At 44.7% G+C, this 18,838-nt stretch overlaps 1 protein-coding gene across 4 annotated transcripts; it reads left to right on the top strand.

The window, feature by feature from the left end:
- The first annotated feature begins 64 nt into the window (after positions 1–64).
- Znf518b (zinc finger protein 518B) lies at positions 65–17,993 on the top strand. Of its 4 annotated transcripts, none has more exons than XM_045133566.1 (3): positions 65–140; positions 2,202–2,493; positions 12,096–17,993. In XM_045133566.1, exon 3 carries the CDS (start codon positions 12,294–12,296, stop codon positions 15,495–15,497), a length of 3,204 nt encoding a protein of 1,067 aa, XP_044989501.1. In that variant the 5' UTR covers positions 65–140; positions 2,202–2,493; positions 12,096–12,293; the 3' UTR covers positions 15,498–17,993. The 4 variants fall into 4 exon arrangements, with proteins under 4 accessions (XP_044989501.1, XP_044989503.1, XP_044989502.1 ...); XM_045133567.1 differs by lacking the exon at positions 65–140 and adding an exon at positions 712–1,363 and having other exon boundaries at positions 2,202–2,376; XM_045133565.1 differs by lacking the exon at positions 65–140 and adding an exon at positions 712–1,363.
- Positions 17,994–18,838: the final 845 nt, after the last annotated feature.

The raw sequence follows: 18,838 nt of genomic DNA, 5'->3' as shown, positions 1-18,838 counted from the left end.
GCCGCCGGCCGGCTCCGCCCCCCGGGTAGGGACCTACAGCGGGCGCGGCGGCGGCGGCGGCGGCGGCGGTGGTCTGCGGCCGGCAGCCGGCGGAGTTCACGCCTGTCCGTGGGGACCGCGGCCCCGGAGCGGCGGGCTGGGTGAGTGGCCGCGCGGGCGGGCGGGCGGGCGCGGGGCGCGATCGGGGCGGCGGCTCCCGGCGGGTGGGGCCCAGGCCGGCGGGGCGAGCCCGGGGCGAGGCTCACGGCGGGCGCGGGGTCGGGGCGCGCGCGGCCTCCCGCCGCGGTGACAGCCCGGGGGAGCCGCCGGGACGGGCGGCGTGGGCGACGCGAGGCCCGGGTGGGCGCGCCCCCGCCCACCGGCCTTTGTGCGCGGCGTGGCCGGCGCCTCGGGCACCGATTGTGCGCGGCCGCCGGTCCCCGCCCCCAACCGTTTAAATGATGCATCGCTCCAAGGATCCTACCGACCGGCGCGAGCAGGAAGTGTCGTAAGGAGGCCATTTTTAAAGCCTCCTCCGGGCCTCCGAGGCAGCCTGACGCTCTTTTGGTTTCCAGTAGTTGGAAGGTAACCCCGGGCACCCCAGGGGACCGACCTCGTCTCCCGGGACGCCACGATGCCGCCTCGCCGCCCCGCCTCCTGCCAGCGCACGCGGCGCGACGTGGCCTCGCCGTGGATCCGTGTGCCCCGTGTGAGCGTGCCCACCGTGAACTTGAGAAACACTGGCATTGTCTTCCTTCGGAGTGTCGAGCGGGTTTCCCTGGCCTCGTCCTCGGAGGGCCTACTGGGCTGGGCTGAGCCGCCTCTCCTCTCCGTGGAGGAGGCAGCTTTGAATTGTTCCAGATGCTAATGTCACCCTTTGTGGGACCGCCTCATCCCAGCCTGTGCTTTTCATCTCGCCTGATGGGAGGGTGGGCACTTAAAGACCAGGGCAAACATAAAAGAATGAAGCAATTCATTAACCAAAAAGGGAAAGCCCAAGGAGAGTAGAAAATATCGAGCGCCGTATATATTTGTCCAGTATTTAGCGTACTCTAAACTTCTTCTGATATTTAAAAAAATACTTTATCAAACAGTGCATCAAAGTAACATTGAAATCTGGAGCATTTGGTCCTGTTTAATAACATCATACCCACCTAAACTCAGTGTGGTGTTTGAGTCCTTAAAACATCGCCCCTCAAGTGTAGGCTTGAAATCACGTTGGAAGAAAACGTTGTCTCCAGCAGCTCGCACTACTGGACTACAGTACAGCAGAGAGCTAATCTGGGAAGGTGTCTCTGGACCTCAGTCACGATTCTAATTTCTACTCAGTCCATGACCACAAGACACAGATACTTGGCAAAGGTTCTACGGGAGTTCAGAAAAGGTGGTTACGTACTTTGAGTATAAGTGAGGTATTCAGATTTTTCAGTTGACATTATCTTTGACTAAGGATACATTCATTTAAAACAGTGTCTGTTTTAAGGCCTGATGCCATACCCTGCGTAGACTGATGTATTCAGTCCTCTTATGCTTATGACTTCTTAAAAGCAGAGGGAAACAAAGAGACCGGGCTTTGTTTGCCGGGCTTCCTCCTGTAGGTGCTGTGCTAAACCAGGGTAGATGTTTAAAATGGCGGCTTGGAAAAGGCCGAGCTTATCTCCTGGTCTGTGTGTCTTTCAGTGGGAGGGTCTGAGGAAGTGTCTGCCATGAGGAGGGAAAAAGAGTGCATTAATTATTGTCACTGTGAAGGCTGTCATTTCTTTCACTCACTTGGGCATCCTTTCAGCCACTCTGCTGCTGCTTGGGATAAGCAGGGTGATCTCGAGGAGCACTTCCCCAGGCTTGCCTACAGCCTTAGGTATTTTGTAGCTCTGGTGCCAGACCAGCTAATTGCAGTTTCCAGGGTTCTTCCTTGGAAGAAAAGCAGCTAGAGATCATTTACCCAGACATTCCCTTTATAGGATGGGAGGAAGGGTGGGAAGCCCCAGATCTTCTGGAAAGGAGTTTAAATCCATATGCCTGAGCCCTACCCCAAGAAAGAAGCCATCTACTTAGCATGAATCCTCAAGTTTTCTGAGATTCTGAAGTGACTTCCATGTGCCAATGCCTGAGAAGCACTTCTGGGAAAACCTAGAATTCTTTTTATTTTCTACAAGATAGGTATCTGGAAAACCACACTGCTGCTCTAGCACATAAACACAGGTGTCTCCCTTCTGTTGCAGGCCTGTCTGTACAGCCTCTGTGCCTGAGCACAGAAGCCCACACCAGGGACCAAGGCCTGAGACCCATGGCCCTCCATGCCTGAGAGGGAAGGCGAGCTCTGGAGACTTACCACTTGACCCCTGTGCCTGGTGGCTCTGGCAGGAAAAGCTCCTGAAGCCTGGGATCCTGACCGAGGTCAGCTCACAGCTGACACAGTAGGGTAACAGCATGGAGTCATGACTGAATGCTGGTTTCCCCCATTCTCCACCTCTGAATATACCAACCCGGGGCCTTTCTTCTTGAAAGCAGCAGGTAATTGAAGGTTTGATTTGAGGAGTATCCAAGTAACTTAAGAACACCCTTCCTCCCTGACTGGGAGCAAGAAACTATAAAGTGGGACAAGCAAGCCCTGCTCAGTTTCTTGATAGGGAGGGCCTCACTGATCAGCCCATTTACTTGACCTGGATCCCATTAGATTCCTTAAGGACAGTATCCCATGCAGGGACCCAGCTGTGCTCACCATCCTTGGCCATGCCAGGCACTGCCATCAGCATTCAAGAATATTGCTGAGGGTCTACAAAGGAGATACTGTCACCATAAACCTTAGAGCACCTCTGATGTTTCCAGGGTCTCATTGCTGGGGAAGTGTAGAACCTTGGCCCATCCCTACTTGCAGGACAAAGGGCTGTGCATGGTGATGTTTTTCATACCCTTCTTGTATTCTCCAGTGATTCAGGTGGCTTGCAGCCCAACTACATATTAGAGTCACTTACAAAGCCTTAGAAGTCCGAACTGTGCTCTGCCCTGCCTCCACTTAAATCCCAGTCTGAGGAGTGGCTTCCAGGCATTGTCATTTTTAAAACCTTCAGGTAATTCCAGCTGCATTGGGGTTACCTGCAGTTCTAGGGTCTTCCTTTAAACATAGGCATTTCCTTACAGCTTTGCCTTAATGTAGCAAGGACACCTCCCCCCAAAGTAGGGGGAGATGTTTCTTCTCTCCTTCATTAAACTCTTTGTCTATTTCTTCTACAAAATTTTAGATTTTAAGTCCAAAAGGGAGAGAAATGCAAAAATCTGTATGCTTTTCATATTTATTACCTTAGAGTCCTGAAGTATTTGGTATGTATCAAAACAGAATTTTTTGTGACATTGCTTGTAATAGTCCTTACTCATACACACACTATAATTAATGCTAGTAAATATATTTATTCCTTAATTTTTTTTCAGTTTACCATTTAAAAATACAAACATTAAGCTTCAAGGACTCTAGGTATGATCTTTTTCTTTGCTCATAAACTGTTGGGGAAAGCAGGTAATAAAATCTGTTCTTTGTTTTCTAAAGTAAATTCATTGACGTGCTTATTGTGCCACATTCTCCCCTAAAAATCCTGTGGGGGAAAGTGTCAGGTGCTTCCAGCCTCCAGACAAGTCCTCTCAGTGGAGACCTTTATCTCCGCTGGCTCTTTAGTTAAGTTTCCCAGTTTCTGCTTCTCAGGACTTACTAGTCTCTTCTACATTTAAAAGTGTCTTGTAAAAATATGTTGACATTTCTTGAAAAAAACATCTACTTACTTTGTACCAAGCATAAAGTTACTTGCTACTTCCATATAAATTTTTCCCTATTTGTTCTCTCTTTTTTTTTTTTTTTTTTTTTTTTTTACGGCAATGGTTGTTATTCCCATTTAAACTGAGAACACTCAGGCTAAGCTAGGTTAAACGTCTGAAATCAAGCCAGGCAAGGGGGCTCACGCCTATAATCCTGGCATTCGAGAGGTGGAGGTAGGAGGATTTGCTGTGATTTTTAGGTCATCCTGGGCTAGAGTGAGACTGCCTCAAAAAAAGAAAAAGAAAAGAAAAAGACTACTGTGTTTAATTGGGGGGGGGGGGGGACACACAGCTAGTGAGGAAGCCAAAGGCCTTGCTTTGACCCTTGTCCTTGGCTGCCCAAGGTCATTGATCTCTTTTCCTCTAAGCTGCATTCACTGAAGGTTTAGCCACTTACAGTCTGCTTATCCCATTCTGATACTCAACCAATTCACTTAGGTTCAGAATACCAAAGGACACCAAAGACCATAAACAAGTTGTTTGTCAGCAACATTTGGAGGTACTTTCTGTCCTCATGATAGTGAAAAGCTTACAGTTCAGTAGTTTTAGAGTGCCAGGCAGTTTGGCATAGAGATTGCATGGTCCATTAGTGTTGCCTGTTTAACATGTGTTTTCCCATCGTTAGATTGCAACTTATAGGCATGAAGTTCTTACCAGGGTAGTGGTTTCTTCCAACAGATTGTCCTCCTGGCAGAGAATGTCATTTTTATATCTAATGTTGGTTGTTTTCTGTTCCAGTCATTCTCTTTCATACTACTGAGCTTTCTGGGGTCAAATTGTATTAAGTTGGGTCACTTGGAGTTGCTAATTAGACAAGTGTAAAGGAACAAACATACAGATACAGCTTGTGGGTGGCTGTGCCATTGGGCTTAGGCCTTTACATACAGTTTCTTCAGATCATCCTTTAAGCTGGACAGTCCTAAGCCTGTTGATGTTCCTAGCTGTGAGTAGAGAAAATTCACTTCCCTGAAGACCCAGCTGTGAAGAGTCAGAGCCAGCCTTCCAGTGGATCTCTTCGCTCTTTATGGGAGCAGCAGCAGTATCCCTACCCCAGTAACCCTTACAGAGGAAGCCAAAGTGAAAGGGAGGGTTTGGGGTCAGGACACATTCAAAGAGCTGCTAAAGCTTGTCTCCCCACCCAGAAAGAATTCAGTCAGCTAAGACTGGCTTCGCTGTACATCTGTCACGCACAAAAATTGTGTAATGTAATTGGCCAGCCACTTTTTCTTTTCACATTGATGTCTACTAGGGACACATTCACTGGCTGAGGGCCAATACAGAGTGGTGGAGCTTTAATAGAAACGATGAAGAAAAGGTTGGCTGGTTACTTTACTGACACGTCAGCCCAAAGATTGCAAAAAAAACATCTACATTGTGCTTTCATGCTGTGGTGATTAGAGCCCTTTTGCTCACAGGTGGTGGGTAAGACAGAAGGAGGGAGGAATCTTTTAGGTTTTACAACCTTCAAAAGTATAAGATGAGGTTCAGCCTATATTCTGGAAATGGCTGTTGTCAAGCAGCTAAGAAACCTGTATTTCAGCCCCTCTGACTATGCTTGGCCTAATTTCCTCATCAATAATGGAAAGTAACATGTTTATAACTTCTGGCATGCCATTACGTACCTGAGCATGTTATGTTATCAATTTCTCACACTGACCTGGAATAGGCACTGTTAACTGTCCTACCTGAATATTGGCACCACCACCTAAACTCTGTAATGGGGTCTCAGCAAGTAAGACCACTTTCCCTGTACCCACATAAATAACCAGGTGTGCCATACTTGCCTGTAACCCCAATTTTGAGGGGATCAGAGACAATAATCATGTGGGCTTGCTGATCGCTTGACCATGAACAGAGCTCAGGCTCACTGAGAGTCTGTCTCAAGGAGACAGTACAGAAAAGCAACAGAGTACATTGTGCTTCTGTACATGTGTGCATACTTAGTATATAAACACCACATTTACACACAAGAAAAGAAGAGAAAATACATATAAAACTAATGTTTACATACGCTGGAGATTTAAATGTGATGTTGCACTTATATCTCTACTAATGCATTGACAAACAAACAGTCATTTCCAGTATTTGAAAGTCAGATGTTCTCTTTTAATAAGGACATATTCAGCCATGAATGTCCTTAGTAGGTTTTGATACCAATGAACTGGCTTCTTCCAGCCTCTGCAATTTTTCCCTTGTGTTCCCACAGTCATTGTTTAAGAAGTCAAGGCAACTAAGCTCAAAATTAAAGAAAAGAAGCGCCACCCTGACTTGTGATGGATCTTCATGTGCTGTTGTGATGTCATGATAGTGCAGATTGTATTCGTGCATGCAGATAATTGTCCTTGTCCCGTTCCCCCATATCCCCTGAAGAGAATAGGATTGTAACATGTGAGGCTATCTCTCTTGGTGCATAACAGTCATCTTTGGCTTTGGCTGTACATTACAAAGTTCACTATATGCTGGTAAGTAATTTATAGGAAACAGACATCAATAGAAATCTTATTGTGGGCCTGGAGAGATGGCTTCATAGTTAAGGCACTTTGAAGCCTAAGAACTCTTGTTGAATTTTCCAGTACCCTTGTAAGCCAGATGCACAAAGTGGCACATACAGCTGGAGTTCCTTTGCAGTGGATAGAGGCCCTGGTGCACCCAGTCTCCCTCCCTCCCTCCCTCCCTCCCTTCCTCCCTCTCTCTGTCTCTATATCAATCTAGCTGCCTCTTTCTCTCTCAAATAAGTAAATTCAAAATATTTTTTTAAAACAGAAATCTTAACTGTGCCACGAAGTTGACAGTACTATGTATTTCTTTGTCCTTGAGAGCCGTCCTAAGCTACCTGAAAAAGATTTTAAAATATTATTTCTTGTACTAAGCGCTCAGATGCAGAGGTAGTTGCAAAGGTACTAGAGGAACTCTGACCTGTGGGCGTCCTTGCCATCAAGTGCACCCAAGGATAGCCCTCAGTCTGTCATGTCTTATCTCATTCTTGGTCTTCAACCCATTAAATAGTGACTTGCCAAGAGGACTCAGCTTTATAGATGGTTAGATTTGGCTGTGAGCAACATGGAGGGCTTTGCATGCAAGGGGGATGGTACTGCTTAGTTGTGTGGGCTGCATCATGTGCAGTGCTCACCTAAACATCCAAGTCTTGAGGCCATTGCCATCCCCCCACACTGCTGCTTCCATTTGCCTTTGTCTTTGTGTGTTATATCTGAGCTACTTTCTACTGTGCAGAAATTACAAAGGTCAAAGAGAACTCTCACTTAAGAAACCTCACATTGGTTCTACTGGCTGTGGGAAGTGGCAGCGCTATAGCATTACAGTGAGAATTATTTAGAAGCACAGAAAGCACTGTCAAATGCTGACATAATTCACTCACGGCCTAGATATCCTGCTTCATGACAGTGCAAATGGAGTATGCATTCAGTAGAAGGCATACTTCTGATTGTGAGTTGTGATCTTTTTCCCAGGCTGCGCTATATTATCTCTGTGATGTTGGGCAGGTGTAAGCAGGAGCTCAGTCAGCCATGTAGCCAGTCACAAACATAAACCATACTGTATGGTGTACTGTATTCAAGGAGGTACCTGGGAAGATCATTTAATATAAATGTAGTTTGTGCCAGATGATGTGAAGGTTCTGCCTATAAAGGTCGGCAAGGCTACACTGCAACATACTGTGACCAGGTGTATTAAATACATGCTTTCCTTATGCTGTTGTCAATGTGCTGATAACTGCTTTGGAATCCAGTTAGCATCTGTTCACTGAAGTGATAGTTCCAAGAGGACTGTGCTCCTCTGCACACAGAGCTGGCCTGATGGTTGGAGACTCTCCTGCAAGTTGCCCTGTGCTTTTTTGCTGATGGTCGTGACCTTGCTGTCTGATCTATTTAAAGTTTTATAAGGAATGCAAGCTCCATATTTTGAAAGTCTTGGAGAAAAAGTGGTAAAAACCTCTTCCTTCATTCTTGAATCTTGGGGGAAAAATGTGAAAATGTGCAAATGTAATCCTGGATGGGGTGATTCTTCAATAGAGGAGTCTTTCCACATGGATCTTTAAAGATTTACTTAGGATTAATGTGCATATGAGGTGGTCTGTTGAAATGGTTGATAAGTAAGTTGTGGTGGAAGATAGGTTAAAGTTAATTCCCCCTCACCCACGTTAAGAGATAAGAAGCTGTTAGGTAGAAGCAGATGTTTCCATAGAGATTGGAAGGGAAATCTTTGTCAAGAACTGGAAACCTGGGACTGCGGTAAAACAGTATAAGAGAAGAGGGTGTGCACATCCCTGATGGGCCTGCCAAAAGTGAGCCCTTTAGTTTTGTTGCTTTTGTGTCAGGGTAGAAAAAGATGAGTTACAGCTAATCTCCTTTCCATTTCATTTTAAGGGCAAATGTTCACAGTGAAAACGATTTAAATTCTGCTGGTGGGGGGAGCTTTGATGTTTGGAGGTGGGTTAAAGAAGCTACTTAGCAATGGAAATGCTGGCATTTCATCAGTCACCTGACACTTGTTACAGTCCACAGGTCTCATCTCCTCCCTACCCCTGACACTTGATGTTGCCAGGGAATGTGTGTTTTAACTGGTTTAGAGGATTCTCAAGTTTTGAGACATGAGCCCCATGCACTGACTTATGCGCCTGCATACGTAGTTTTCTAAGGTCCTAGCTGTGTCTGTGTGAGATTCCAGGTAAGAATGCTGAGTGAGCATTTTGAGGACAGTAGTATGTACAGATGATGAAGTCTAACTTCAGGGACTGACAGTGTCAGGCTAGGCATAAAATTCACCTAGTGGTAGGTTCAGGTGGGTTCACATGGGTCACTTGGTGCATGGCAAAACTTTTGAGTATCACTTCTGTCTCCCTTCACTAAAGCTAGTTTACAAATGAGTACAGAGAGTGAAAAATTCTGGTCTCTGCCTATGCCCATCTTGTCAGTTTAGAGCATTGACATGTCCTGTTTAAAGCCACAATCCCTTAGCATAGGGATATGCTTGAATGTGATGGGGATAAGTAGTACCCTAAAAACTCTGAGGCCTCTGTCTGCCTGGTGTCTGGGTACTGGCACTCTTGGAAGGGCAGATCCAGTGGAGTTTGTAGATAGCAGCAAGGTATGATTGCAGGCTGGAAATTGGTTGGAGAGAAATAACTGGTAGTTTAAATGACCCCCATAAACTCAGGTGTTTATTAAAGCTTATAACATGACTGAAGGAGGTATCACTGGGGGGTGGATCCTGGGGTCCAGCCCTAAGATGTGTTTAGGGGAAGATCTGATTTCCAGCCCAAAGGTATATGGAGAGGTTTGAGCTCTGCCTGGTATCCTGCTTGCTATAATTTGTGTTTGTTGCTTTTGGTGTTAGCTGGCTAGCTGTTTGATTCTTTCTCTGTGCTTCAAGGTATGGGAACAGCTTCTGCCACCAACGATAGAACGGCCCCCTGGATTTATAAGCTTAAAATAAGTCCCTTCCTCCTCTAAACTGTTCCTGGTTTGGATGTTTATTCTAGCAACATTAAATTGTCTACAACAATGGCCATGGTTCATATGAAGAAGAAAAGAGTTTCTCTTTAATAAAGGTTTTCCCATTGTTTTCAGAGCTACATTTTAAGGCAGGTGTTTATGTCAGATCTGACTATGTGGCTGCTGTTTCTTCAGAGGCCTTAGGGGCCTCAACAGCTTTGTGTGGCTGTTGTGCTGATAGTTCTTGAGTAGAGAAAGCTACTGGTTCTCCCTTCTATTCCTGTCCACCATCAAACATACTTCCTAAGTGTCTTTGTACCACTTGCCTTATAGAGAAGGGCTTGAAAACTCCAGATATTTTCTTACACTCTAAAGTTTACATCATTGCAGCAGCTGTGTGGGAGGACATAAAACGAATGTCCACAATTTCACTTGCCAGGTGAAAACCTGGGAAGCTTATATGATGCGATTTTTTTTTTCTTAAGTCATGAAAGAAAGGCCTCTGGCAGATTCCAAACAAGAATAATGTTGTTTGGCTCCTAGTTCTATATATTCAGAATTTACAAATTAGAAAATTGTATCCTAGTGACTCCACTGAAGGATCTAACTGTTGTCACCATAATGAGTACAGAGAGTAAAAAATTCTGGTCTCTGCCTATGCCCATCTTGTCAGTTCAGAGCATTCACATGTCCTGTTTATAGCCACAGTCCTTTGTTCTTTATTTTTATTTATTATATAGCAGTTAGCCCCTGTGTAACAATGTGACTATTTTAGACTCACTATAGGAAACATTGGTCACATCTCTAGCCCCAGTCCAAGCCATTGTGGTCCATAGCCGCCATCACTCCCCTGTAGACACTTTTCCTCTTGGAGCAGCTCAGGCTGTTGTTAAAATGTAGATCAGAGCATATCATGCCTGTTCTCTAGGCTCTTACCTGGTTCTCTGTCCAGGAAGAGAAGCCACCTTTCTGTGATACTGTGTCAAGATCTTTCCTTGGCCATTCTCTCTGACCATGTCTGCATCTCACACTCCTTGCCCTGGTACACCAGACCCACCTCTCCCAGACTTTGGCCTTCTCCCTTCTCCTTCTTGATGCTTCCTTTTCTCAGGTACCCATAGTACTCCTCAGCTGCTCTAGATGTCTATGCAAATGTGACTTACTATCAAGAGGCCTCTCCTGGATCACCTTTCATCCAAACTTCAGCCACACAACCTCATGTGCACACTCCTTGTCCCATGCCTTGCCTTTTGGCATTCTTTCCCAGTTTTCATTCCACCATATAACAACTAAATACAACATTCACTCCACAAGCCAGCGAATGGATACTTAGAGTGGCGGAGAATTTGCTTGTGATCATTGCCTTCCAGCACTTAGAATAATGCCTGGCACATGAAGATGTTAAAAGAATAATTTGTATTCTTTAATATCACCAGTATCACTGGCTTGTCAGGACTTGTGGAAACAAACTGAGTGTATGAGGAAGAATTGGGTTCACTCTTCTTATTGCTGTGACAAATACCTGACAAATGCAACTGAAGGAAGAGGGAAGGTTTACTTCAGTTTCTAGCTGAGGGGATACAGCCCATCATGGCAGAAAGGAAGAGCTTAAAGCAGCCAGTCACATTCAGTCTAGAGTCAGGAAGCAGATAGCAAAGAGTGCTGCTATTCAGCATGCTTTCTCTTTCCTTTTTTTTTTTTTTTTTTTTTTTTTCAGTTTTAGAGAGCGAGAGAGGAGTGGAAGAGAGAGAATTGGAGAGGCAAGGCCTCAGCCACTGAAATCAGACACCAGACGCTTGTTCTGCCTAGTGGGCTTATGTGACCTGCATTTATCTCACTTTTGTGCATGTGGCTAATGAGGAATCTGGAGAGTACAACATGGGTCCTTAGGCTTTGCAAGCAGGCACCTTAACCACTAAGCCATCTCTCTAGCCCTACTTTCTCATTTTTATATAGTCCAGTACCATAGCCCATGGTATGGTACTACCCACATTTAGGGTGGATCTTCCTTCATCAAATAGCGTATCTGTAAAGCCCCTCACAGACAAGTGTAGAGGTTTATTTGCACTGTGGTTCTAAATGCCAACAGGTTGACAAGATTAACCATCATAGTTGGCATCTGAGCTCATCATAACCTTTAATGTGGAAGCGCACATTTGAGCCAAAACTCTGGCTCTTATCACTTGGATCAAAAACTGAGCTGGGGGCCTGGAGAGATGGCTTAGCAGTTAAGGTGCCTGCCTACAAAGCCTGAGGGCCCATGTTCAATTCTCCAGGTCCCACGTAAGCCAGACATAGAAAGTGACGAAAGAGCCCAAGGTCATACATGTACACAAGATGGCGCATATGTCTGGAGTTTGATTACAGTGGCTGAAGACGTTGCACTCCAATTCTCTTCTCCGCCTCCTACTTTCTCCCTCCCTCTCCCTCCTTCCCCCCCCCCCCGCCCCCCATTCTTGCTCTCTCATGAAAAACAAGGCCAGTCTGTTGGGCTTGCCTCAAAAAAAGAAAAAAAAGTCTGACCTGACAATGTCTTATGAAACATAAGACTGCTAGAATGTGCTCAGTGGTCACTTAAAAATAACCTCCATTCATCAAAGACAAGGCTGAGTGTTCGTACTGTCTTCCAGTGTCCTTTCTTCACAGTTTGTCTAAAGGAGTGATTTCTGGCTATTGAGTTATAAAATGTTGTTAATTTAGGCTTGCCAACTCAGATATGTTTTATGTTACTACACATAATCTGTTGAGATAACAGCACAGAATTCCCAGAGCCATTCAACACTGCTAAGTTTGTAGTGGTTTAACAAAGCCTTGAGTTTCTGTACTGACCATACTTTCTGTTTTTTTCCCCCCCTATAGTGTGATCTGGAATGTCAAAGAGATAAATGCACTAATATTTTGGATCATACAACAGAATGATTATTAAGTATTTACCCAGGAAGTATCTGCCACTCCTCTACCAATCAAAAGTATGGTGAAGCATGCTTCCAAAGGATTTGATCATGTAAAATCTTTCTGGGTTTCATTCAGCTTGTGGTTGAAACACAGATAAAGAAGATGAAGGACATTGGAGAACAATTGTACACTACACAAGTGAGTAGCGGACCCAGTTCCTTGACTATGTCACCCAAACCACCTAATTCTAATAGAGCAACTCGGCCAGACAGACAAGAAACACAAACCCTTTTGTACCAAGGCTCAGAGGCAGAAACTGGCCCAATGACCATTGCTACGTGTGTGCAGTGCAAAAGTGTTCACAAGATACCACCCCAAGATTTGAAGAAGGGTACTGGGCAGAGCCAAAAGGAAGACAAGTATGTGTGCTTCAAGTGCAGCCTTCACCCGGCTCCTGCCCAGTTTCATTTTGTTAATAACCCCAGTGTCACTCATGTTAGAAATGAAACTGAAACTATCTCAGGTCCTGTCAATAACAAATTTAAAGTAAGGAACTTTAAGCCAGGCAAATACTATTGTGATAAATGTCGTTTTTCCACAAAGGACCCCCTGCAGTACAAAAAGCACACACTTCAACATGAAGAAATTAAGTTCATCTGTACTCACTGCAGCTACATTTCATACACAAAAGGGGAGTTTCAGAGGCATTTGGTGAAGCATACAGGTGTATTCCCTTATCGGTGTGAGTATTGTGACTATGGTGCTATTAGAAATGATTACATTGTGAAGCACAGGAGGAGGGTCCATGAGAGGGCTGGTGCTAAACGACCACTCAAAACTGTTGCCAAGCTGGAGCCAAAAAGAATAAACATCTCAAAGCAAAACATGGAGCTTTTGAAGACTCCCAATGCAAGGACTACATTTCATAGTAAGTTGTCAGATCAGCTCTCAATGTTCTCTCTCCAAACAAACAAAGACAGAACACATAATATCATGTTGTTACCTGAAGTAAAGGAATACCAAAAAGATGTCGTGTGTATTCCAAATAAAATGACACTATCTGAGCCACATGAGCTGAGTCTGTTGGGGAACAAGAATGTTGAGGTGGAAGTGCTGTCCCCTGCAAAGGAGCCTGTCCAGCCAGGAGTGCCACTGACTGTTGTGGCACCGTCAGAACTGGTTGTTCCCACGAACTGCCTAGCCCAGTTGATAGACGTAAAGGTCGTCAATGGCACCCAGCAACTAGTCCTGAAACTATTCCCCCTGGAAGAAAACATTCGCCTTGAAGCTGGCAGTGGGGATGGAGGTAATTCTGAGCCTAGGACTAATGACCAGGGCTTAGATGAACAAAAAAATGTATTTCCTGCAGAAAAAAGAAAGCCACTTACAATTGAAGGGAATGTTGGAGACTTTGTGGGTGTTGATCATCTTCAGTCTTCAGTTCAGAAACAGCTTAAACATGTCAAGTGGGTAAGGTCTTACGATGTTTTCATGTCAAACTCTGGCATATACAACCAGAGAGAATCCTTTCTTGGTTCTGACATGGGTAAAGATTTGCAGAAAACCCATAGTGTATATGCACCGCGAGCTGCTCTTCCCCCAGTTGCCTTCAAAGGTTGTTCTTCAAGCTCTGGAGAGAAAAGCGGTGTTCATGGTGGTGCTGGAACTGTACCCAGCCCTTTCCCGTGTAGAGCTGCTCTTTCCTTTGCTGAAGATAGAAGAAATTTGCCCAGTGACCCACAGCAGCTTCCTCCTCTGCCTATGTCACCTGTGACCATTTCACACTCTGGAGAAAAGGGCCTGTTACCTATAGAATCCAGGAGTAAGATCAGTATTTCTGAAAAGATAGTTTCCCCTCAAAGGAAACTGGAAGGTAACCAGATAGCAGAAAACAGAGTGTCCAGCATAAAGCATGTTTCCTCTGTACATAAAAATGAGTATTTACATATAAATATAACAGAAGATGGGCTTAGGTCTCAACAGTTTAGGGATCAGCCTGTGCAACTGAAGACTCCCGAAAGGACTAGTAACACTTGTGATGGCCCTGTCATCTCATCTGTATTTTCTCTGAGCTCTGGATCTGAAAACGTCCCAGAAAGCATTAAGTGGAATAGTTCAACGACCAAAATAAAGTCAATTGAACTGTTGCGCAAAAAGATAGCTCAGTTGATTGAATCTTGCGGCAAGCCTTCCTCTGTGTCTGCAAACAGTGCTCATCGCCGTTCCATAGGGCAAGCCCCAAAGCCAGCCTCAAAAGCAACCCCTGAAGGAATTCAGGAAATTAATGTGTCACTGACTGGCCCGGGCCCCTCTGTGGGTCCTCTCCAAAAACCTCAGAATGAGGGAGGTGTCACTGGCAGTGGACAGCTTATCAAGCCACAGATCTATCCACAGCTTGCCAGTGGTGGTGATAGGAAAATGGAAGGCAGGGTGACCAGAAAGACTCATGTTGCCACTCCAGTGCTGATCCCCAAAGGGGCTGTGTTGAGGGTTCTTAACTCTTCTGAAGATGCCCACATCATTGAGGCTACCTGTGACACCCCTGTCAACATACCTTGCAGGGAAGCACAGGTACCACAACCAATTCCATTCAGCCCTGTGAGACAGACGGCCCCAGACCTGCAGCCTTTGACAAGTGAAAGTGAGCCAATAGACATGTCCCCAGGTCTGGAGACATCTCTTCGATCTAAACCAAGAAAAGAAGATCTCACCAAGAAAATGAGCCCTGTGTGTGGTAGGCAGCCTGGAGGCAGTGACTTCAGCAAGCAAGGGAGGTTGCTCTGCAGAGGTCTCACTGCAAGCAAGAATAAAGCCAAGCAGGTTAGCTCAGCCAAGAAGAAAAGCAAGATGCAGGCCGATCCCAGCCGCTGTCTCAAGGAGCCTTCCATTTTTCAGGTAGCAAGACAGCTTCGACTGATAGCGGCTAAACCTGATCAGTTGATTAAATGTCCCCGTCGGAACCAGCCAGTCATTGTGCTAAATCACCCAGACGTTGACTCACCAGAAGTGACCAACGTGATGAAGGTGATCAACAAGTACAAAGGCAATGTGCTCAAAGTCGTCTTGTCAGAGAGGACAAGGTGCCAGCTGGGCATCCGGCGGCACCACATGAGGCTCACCTGCCAGAATGTAGAGGAAGCCAACCAGATGAAGAGGCAGATGATGCTGAAAATGAAGCTGAAGAAGGTTCATAAGAACAACTACCAGGTGGTGGACTCGCTGCCGGAGGACTCTTCACAGTGTATATTTAAGTGCTGGTTCTGTGGCCGGCTCTATGAAGACCAGGAAGAGTGGATGAGTCATGGCCAGCGACATTTGATAGAGGCAACTAGAGACTGGGATGTGCTTTCTTCCAAGGGCAAATAAGTACATTGGTCTTTGAAACCCAGATTGTTTTAGTTTTTCTAGCTTGGGGTTGCCCCTGTACACTCTGAGGCAGAAGTGGTGTAGACTTAGGAATGTGGAGAGCCCCCTCCCTGAGCTCTGGTGGTACCAGGAGAGGTGTATAAGGCCCAGTAACTATGCACATGGATGGTTGCTCATGTTTTTCTGGTGAATAAATGTGAAGCTCTCAACAGATCTCTAGTGGGATCTGAAGCCTTTCCACACACTGCACCAGTTTTCTGAGTAGACATGAATCTTTCACAGTGCATTTGAGGGACAGGTTTCAAATGCCTCACACTTGCTCCTTAGACAAATGTTGTTGAAGAACTAAACCTACATGTTGATGCACATCCACTTAGTTTTTCCTTTAACTCCTTCAGAAGTTATGTTTTTTATTTTGTTGGTTATCATACATTTGATAATAAGCTGTGCTCACCTGTTCTCACTCCACAATCCTCAGCAGTATTCTAGAGACCATGAAAACCTTGGCTGTTTGAAAAGTGTGATGATCCTGATTCAACAACAGGAGTCAGGAGAAAAACAATTTCAAAGTTATAGCTTTTTCTGTTAAAATGCCTGATTTGGGACAATTGGCAGGAGTCAACAGAATGGAAGAAAAGCCTTACTTGTCTTTAACTTATGGGAGATCCTCACCTTCCATGGTTTCTGGCACAGGCACAGTTTGCTTCTAACCTGTCCTAAACATCAACACGGTGTCCTCTTGCTCCCCTTCCGCTGGTAGTACTTCACTCTACCAGGGTGTCAGGGCTCACTGACCTAGGACACACCTTGATGCATGTTAGAAACCTGCCTGCCACACAAGCAGGACTTTCTGGGAAGGTTGATCTCTGGGCAAGGGCACACAGGACTGGACTTTAGTTTTCCCTTGCCCAGACAGCAGGGCACTGATATGCGTACAGAGCACAGCCTGCCCTCCTCAAGGCTTTCCTTGGGGGATTTGGTGGTGGTACTGGAGGAGAGATGTTAGATCTGAGAGTGATACCAATGACTTCTAATCAACTGAGTTTTCACACAGGAAGTCTTAGATTATCCTGTCTTTAGGATTGTACTGTCAAGTTGGCTCTCATAGATAACTCAGAATTTGTTGGATATTATTCAGTGCATGATAGTTATGTTAATTGGTTAATTTTTTTCAAATTTAAAACTTGGCATTTTTATATGTGTATGTATATGTGTGTACACATAAATATTTTTTTACCATTTGCAAATTCTATCAACTAATTTTCTGATTTCCTAATTTATAAAATGTGATCTGGGAAAATATAAAACATTTTTATATTCTAGAAATTTTATTTTGGAAGTACATTTTTACAATGGTTTCATCTCATTTTTAGATAATGAAAGCTCAGTAGTGGGTGGGGTGATTTTATATGAGCAAACAGGAATAGACAACCTCTAGGTCATTTCATTGTGGCATTTTATCGTGCATTGGTGCTTGTTAGCAGATGGAATCTGTAACACTTCACTACGTAGAGAGGACCATTGTGCATTTTGGTCCACGTTGTAGCCTGGCACCCCTCCAGCATGCAGAATATCTAAAGTGTGGCAAAAGGAAGGAAGGCTGTGGGGTTCCCTGGTTTTTGTGTTACTTTTATTTTTCCTTCTGTACCTCACAGCTCAGTAGCACTTTCCTGAATGACCAGTGTGAGAGCTGGCCCCAGAATGAGTGAAATTATTAGGTGTCAACATGGAATATTTACTCTGCAGCTGCTCAGCTGTGTTTTCAAGTATTATTAAAATGTAACCTGTGTGGAGCTGAATTTTGTGAGTAGGATATGTAGCAAAAGTTTGGAGGATTTTCAGAATTAGAAGACCTGGTAAGACATTCAAAGGGTTCCTGGCAGCCATAAACATGGGAGCAGAAAGTGACTTGTCTTCCCCATGCAGATCTTCAGAACAAGTTGTTAACGTGTAGGTGAGTGCTGAGAGAGGAGCCATCTAGTGAACCCAGAGAGAGAAGAGCAGAATGCATTGTGTATTTCTGTACTGTTGATTTTGAAGGTTCTCTACATTTTGGTAATAATACTATTACTAATAAAATTATTTTAAATTTATTTTTTAAAGTAGTTTTTCTTACTTTGGTCAACCAAAAAATGAAAGAAACTTGTTATGTTTATAATATAAACAAGTGAAGTAAAAATTTAAAGCCACTGATTTAAATGTTCTCTTAATAGATTATATTTTATTCAAATTTTTATCTCCAGTCCAAAACATTTTATAAGCCCCTATCATGGGCCAAGCACTGTTAGCTAAACAATGTATTAACCCTCAAAAGTTCCTTCCCTCTAGATTGACTTGAATCTGTGAATGAGCAGAAAACAACATTGTACAGCAGTCAAGCATTGTTAGAGCCCCTCTGTGAAGTTTGTGTCTGCTGCTCTGATTTTGAAACACTTTTGTATATAGTTAGAAAAGTTGGCGTAAGTTTTGTTAAATAAAGCAACTCTTAAGATTTTATCTGGTCTCACATTCACATACTAACCAGGTTGCTCTGTAACATAACATATTTCTTAAGCACCTAAAGACATCTTTCTACACAGTACAGGTGCTTGAGTTCTACACCAGGGCATGTTTGGCACCAGCTACTTAGGCCAACACAGAAGGAAGCTGTGGGAGACAACTGTCAACGTGGCACTACCAGTGCCTGAGGTACTTTGACTTAAATCACAAGAGGTGCTGACTTGAACACAGTGATCACCCTCTCTACAGAGCTGCCCATGGGCACTTCCTCGGTGCATGTATGGCCTCCTAAGAAGGGAAAGGACTTGGGTCAGGGTCTTCCCAGCACTCAGTCCACAAGGCTAGGGAAATGTGGTTGCACCATTGGTGACCAAGTTAACAGTCACTGCACCTGATTCCACAAAATTAAGTAATAGGAGGCTATTTCAAAAATGCCCCTAACTTCCTCTCCCCCATGTCCTACAGAGTAGAGGGAAAGGAAGTGAGTATTGGCAGCCCCTGAAATGTGAGTGGTCTACATGTAGCAGTTTGGCTAATTAGTCATCACTGAAGCTGTCATTCCCTGGAGGATTTTTCTGAAATCCCCTTGGCAGATGGATGCAATAAGACTCTAGGAGTCTGAAGCTGGGTCTGCTTTAGGTGTGGACTGCCACACCTAACTAGAGACAGGCAGGAATGGGGTAGCAGCCATGTAGCTAGGAGACAGCAGTCAGCATTCCACACTTACCAAGAAAACTTAAGGATTAAGGGAACCTGGAAGAGCAGGTTTATTTGAGGAATGAAATGTACAGGACAGTGTTTGGCAGGAATATCATAATACTACCTCGTGTCTGTTAAGCCCT

This window comes from Jaculus jaculus, chromosome 14 (genome assembly GCF_020740685.1).
Source record: "Jaculus jaculus isolate mJacJac1 chromosome 14, mJacJac1.mat.Y.cur, whole genome shotgun sequence".
Classification (NCBI taxonomy): domain Eukaryota; kingdom Metazoa; phylum Chordata; class Mammalia; order Rodentia; family Dipodidae; genus Jaculus; species Jaculus jaculus.
This window is presented reverse-complemented; position numbering and strand designations above follow the sequence as displayed.

Bases quoted from the DNA above. Each gene is read 5' to 3' on its own strand.
- Znf518b (XM_045133566.1), top strand. From the start codon at position 12,294: ATGAAGGACATTGGAGAACAATTGTACACTACACAAGTGAGTAGCGGA.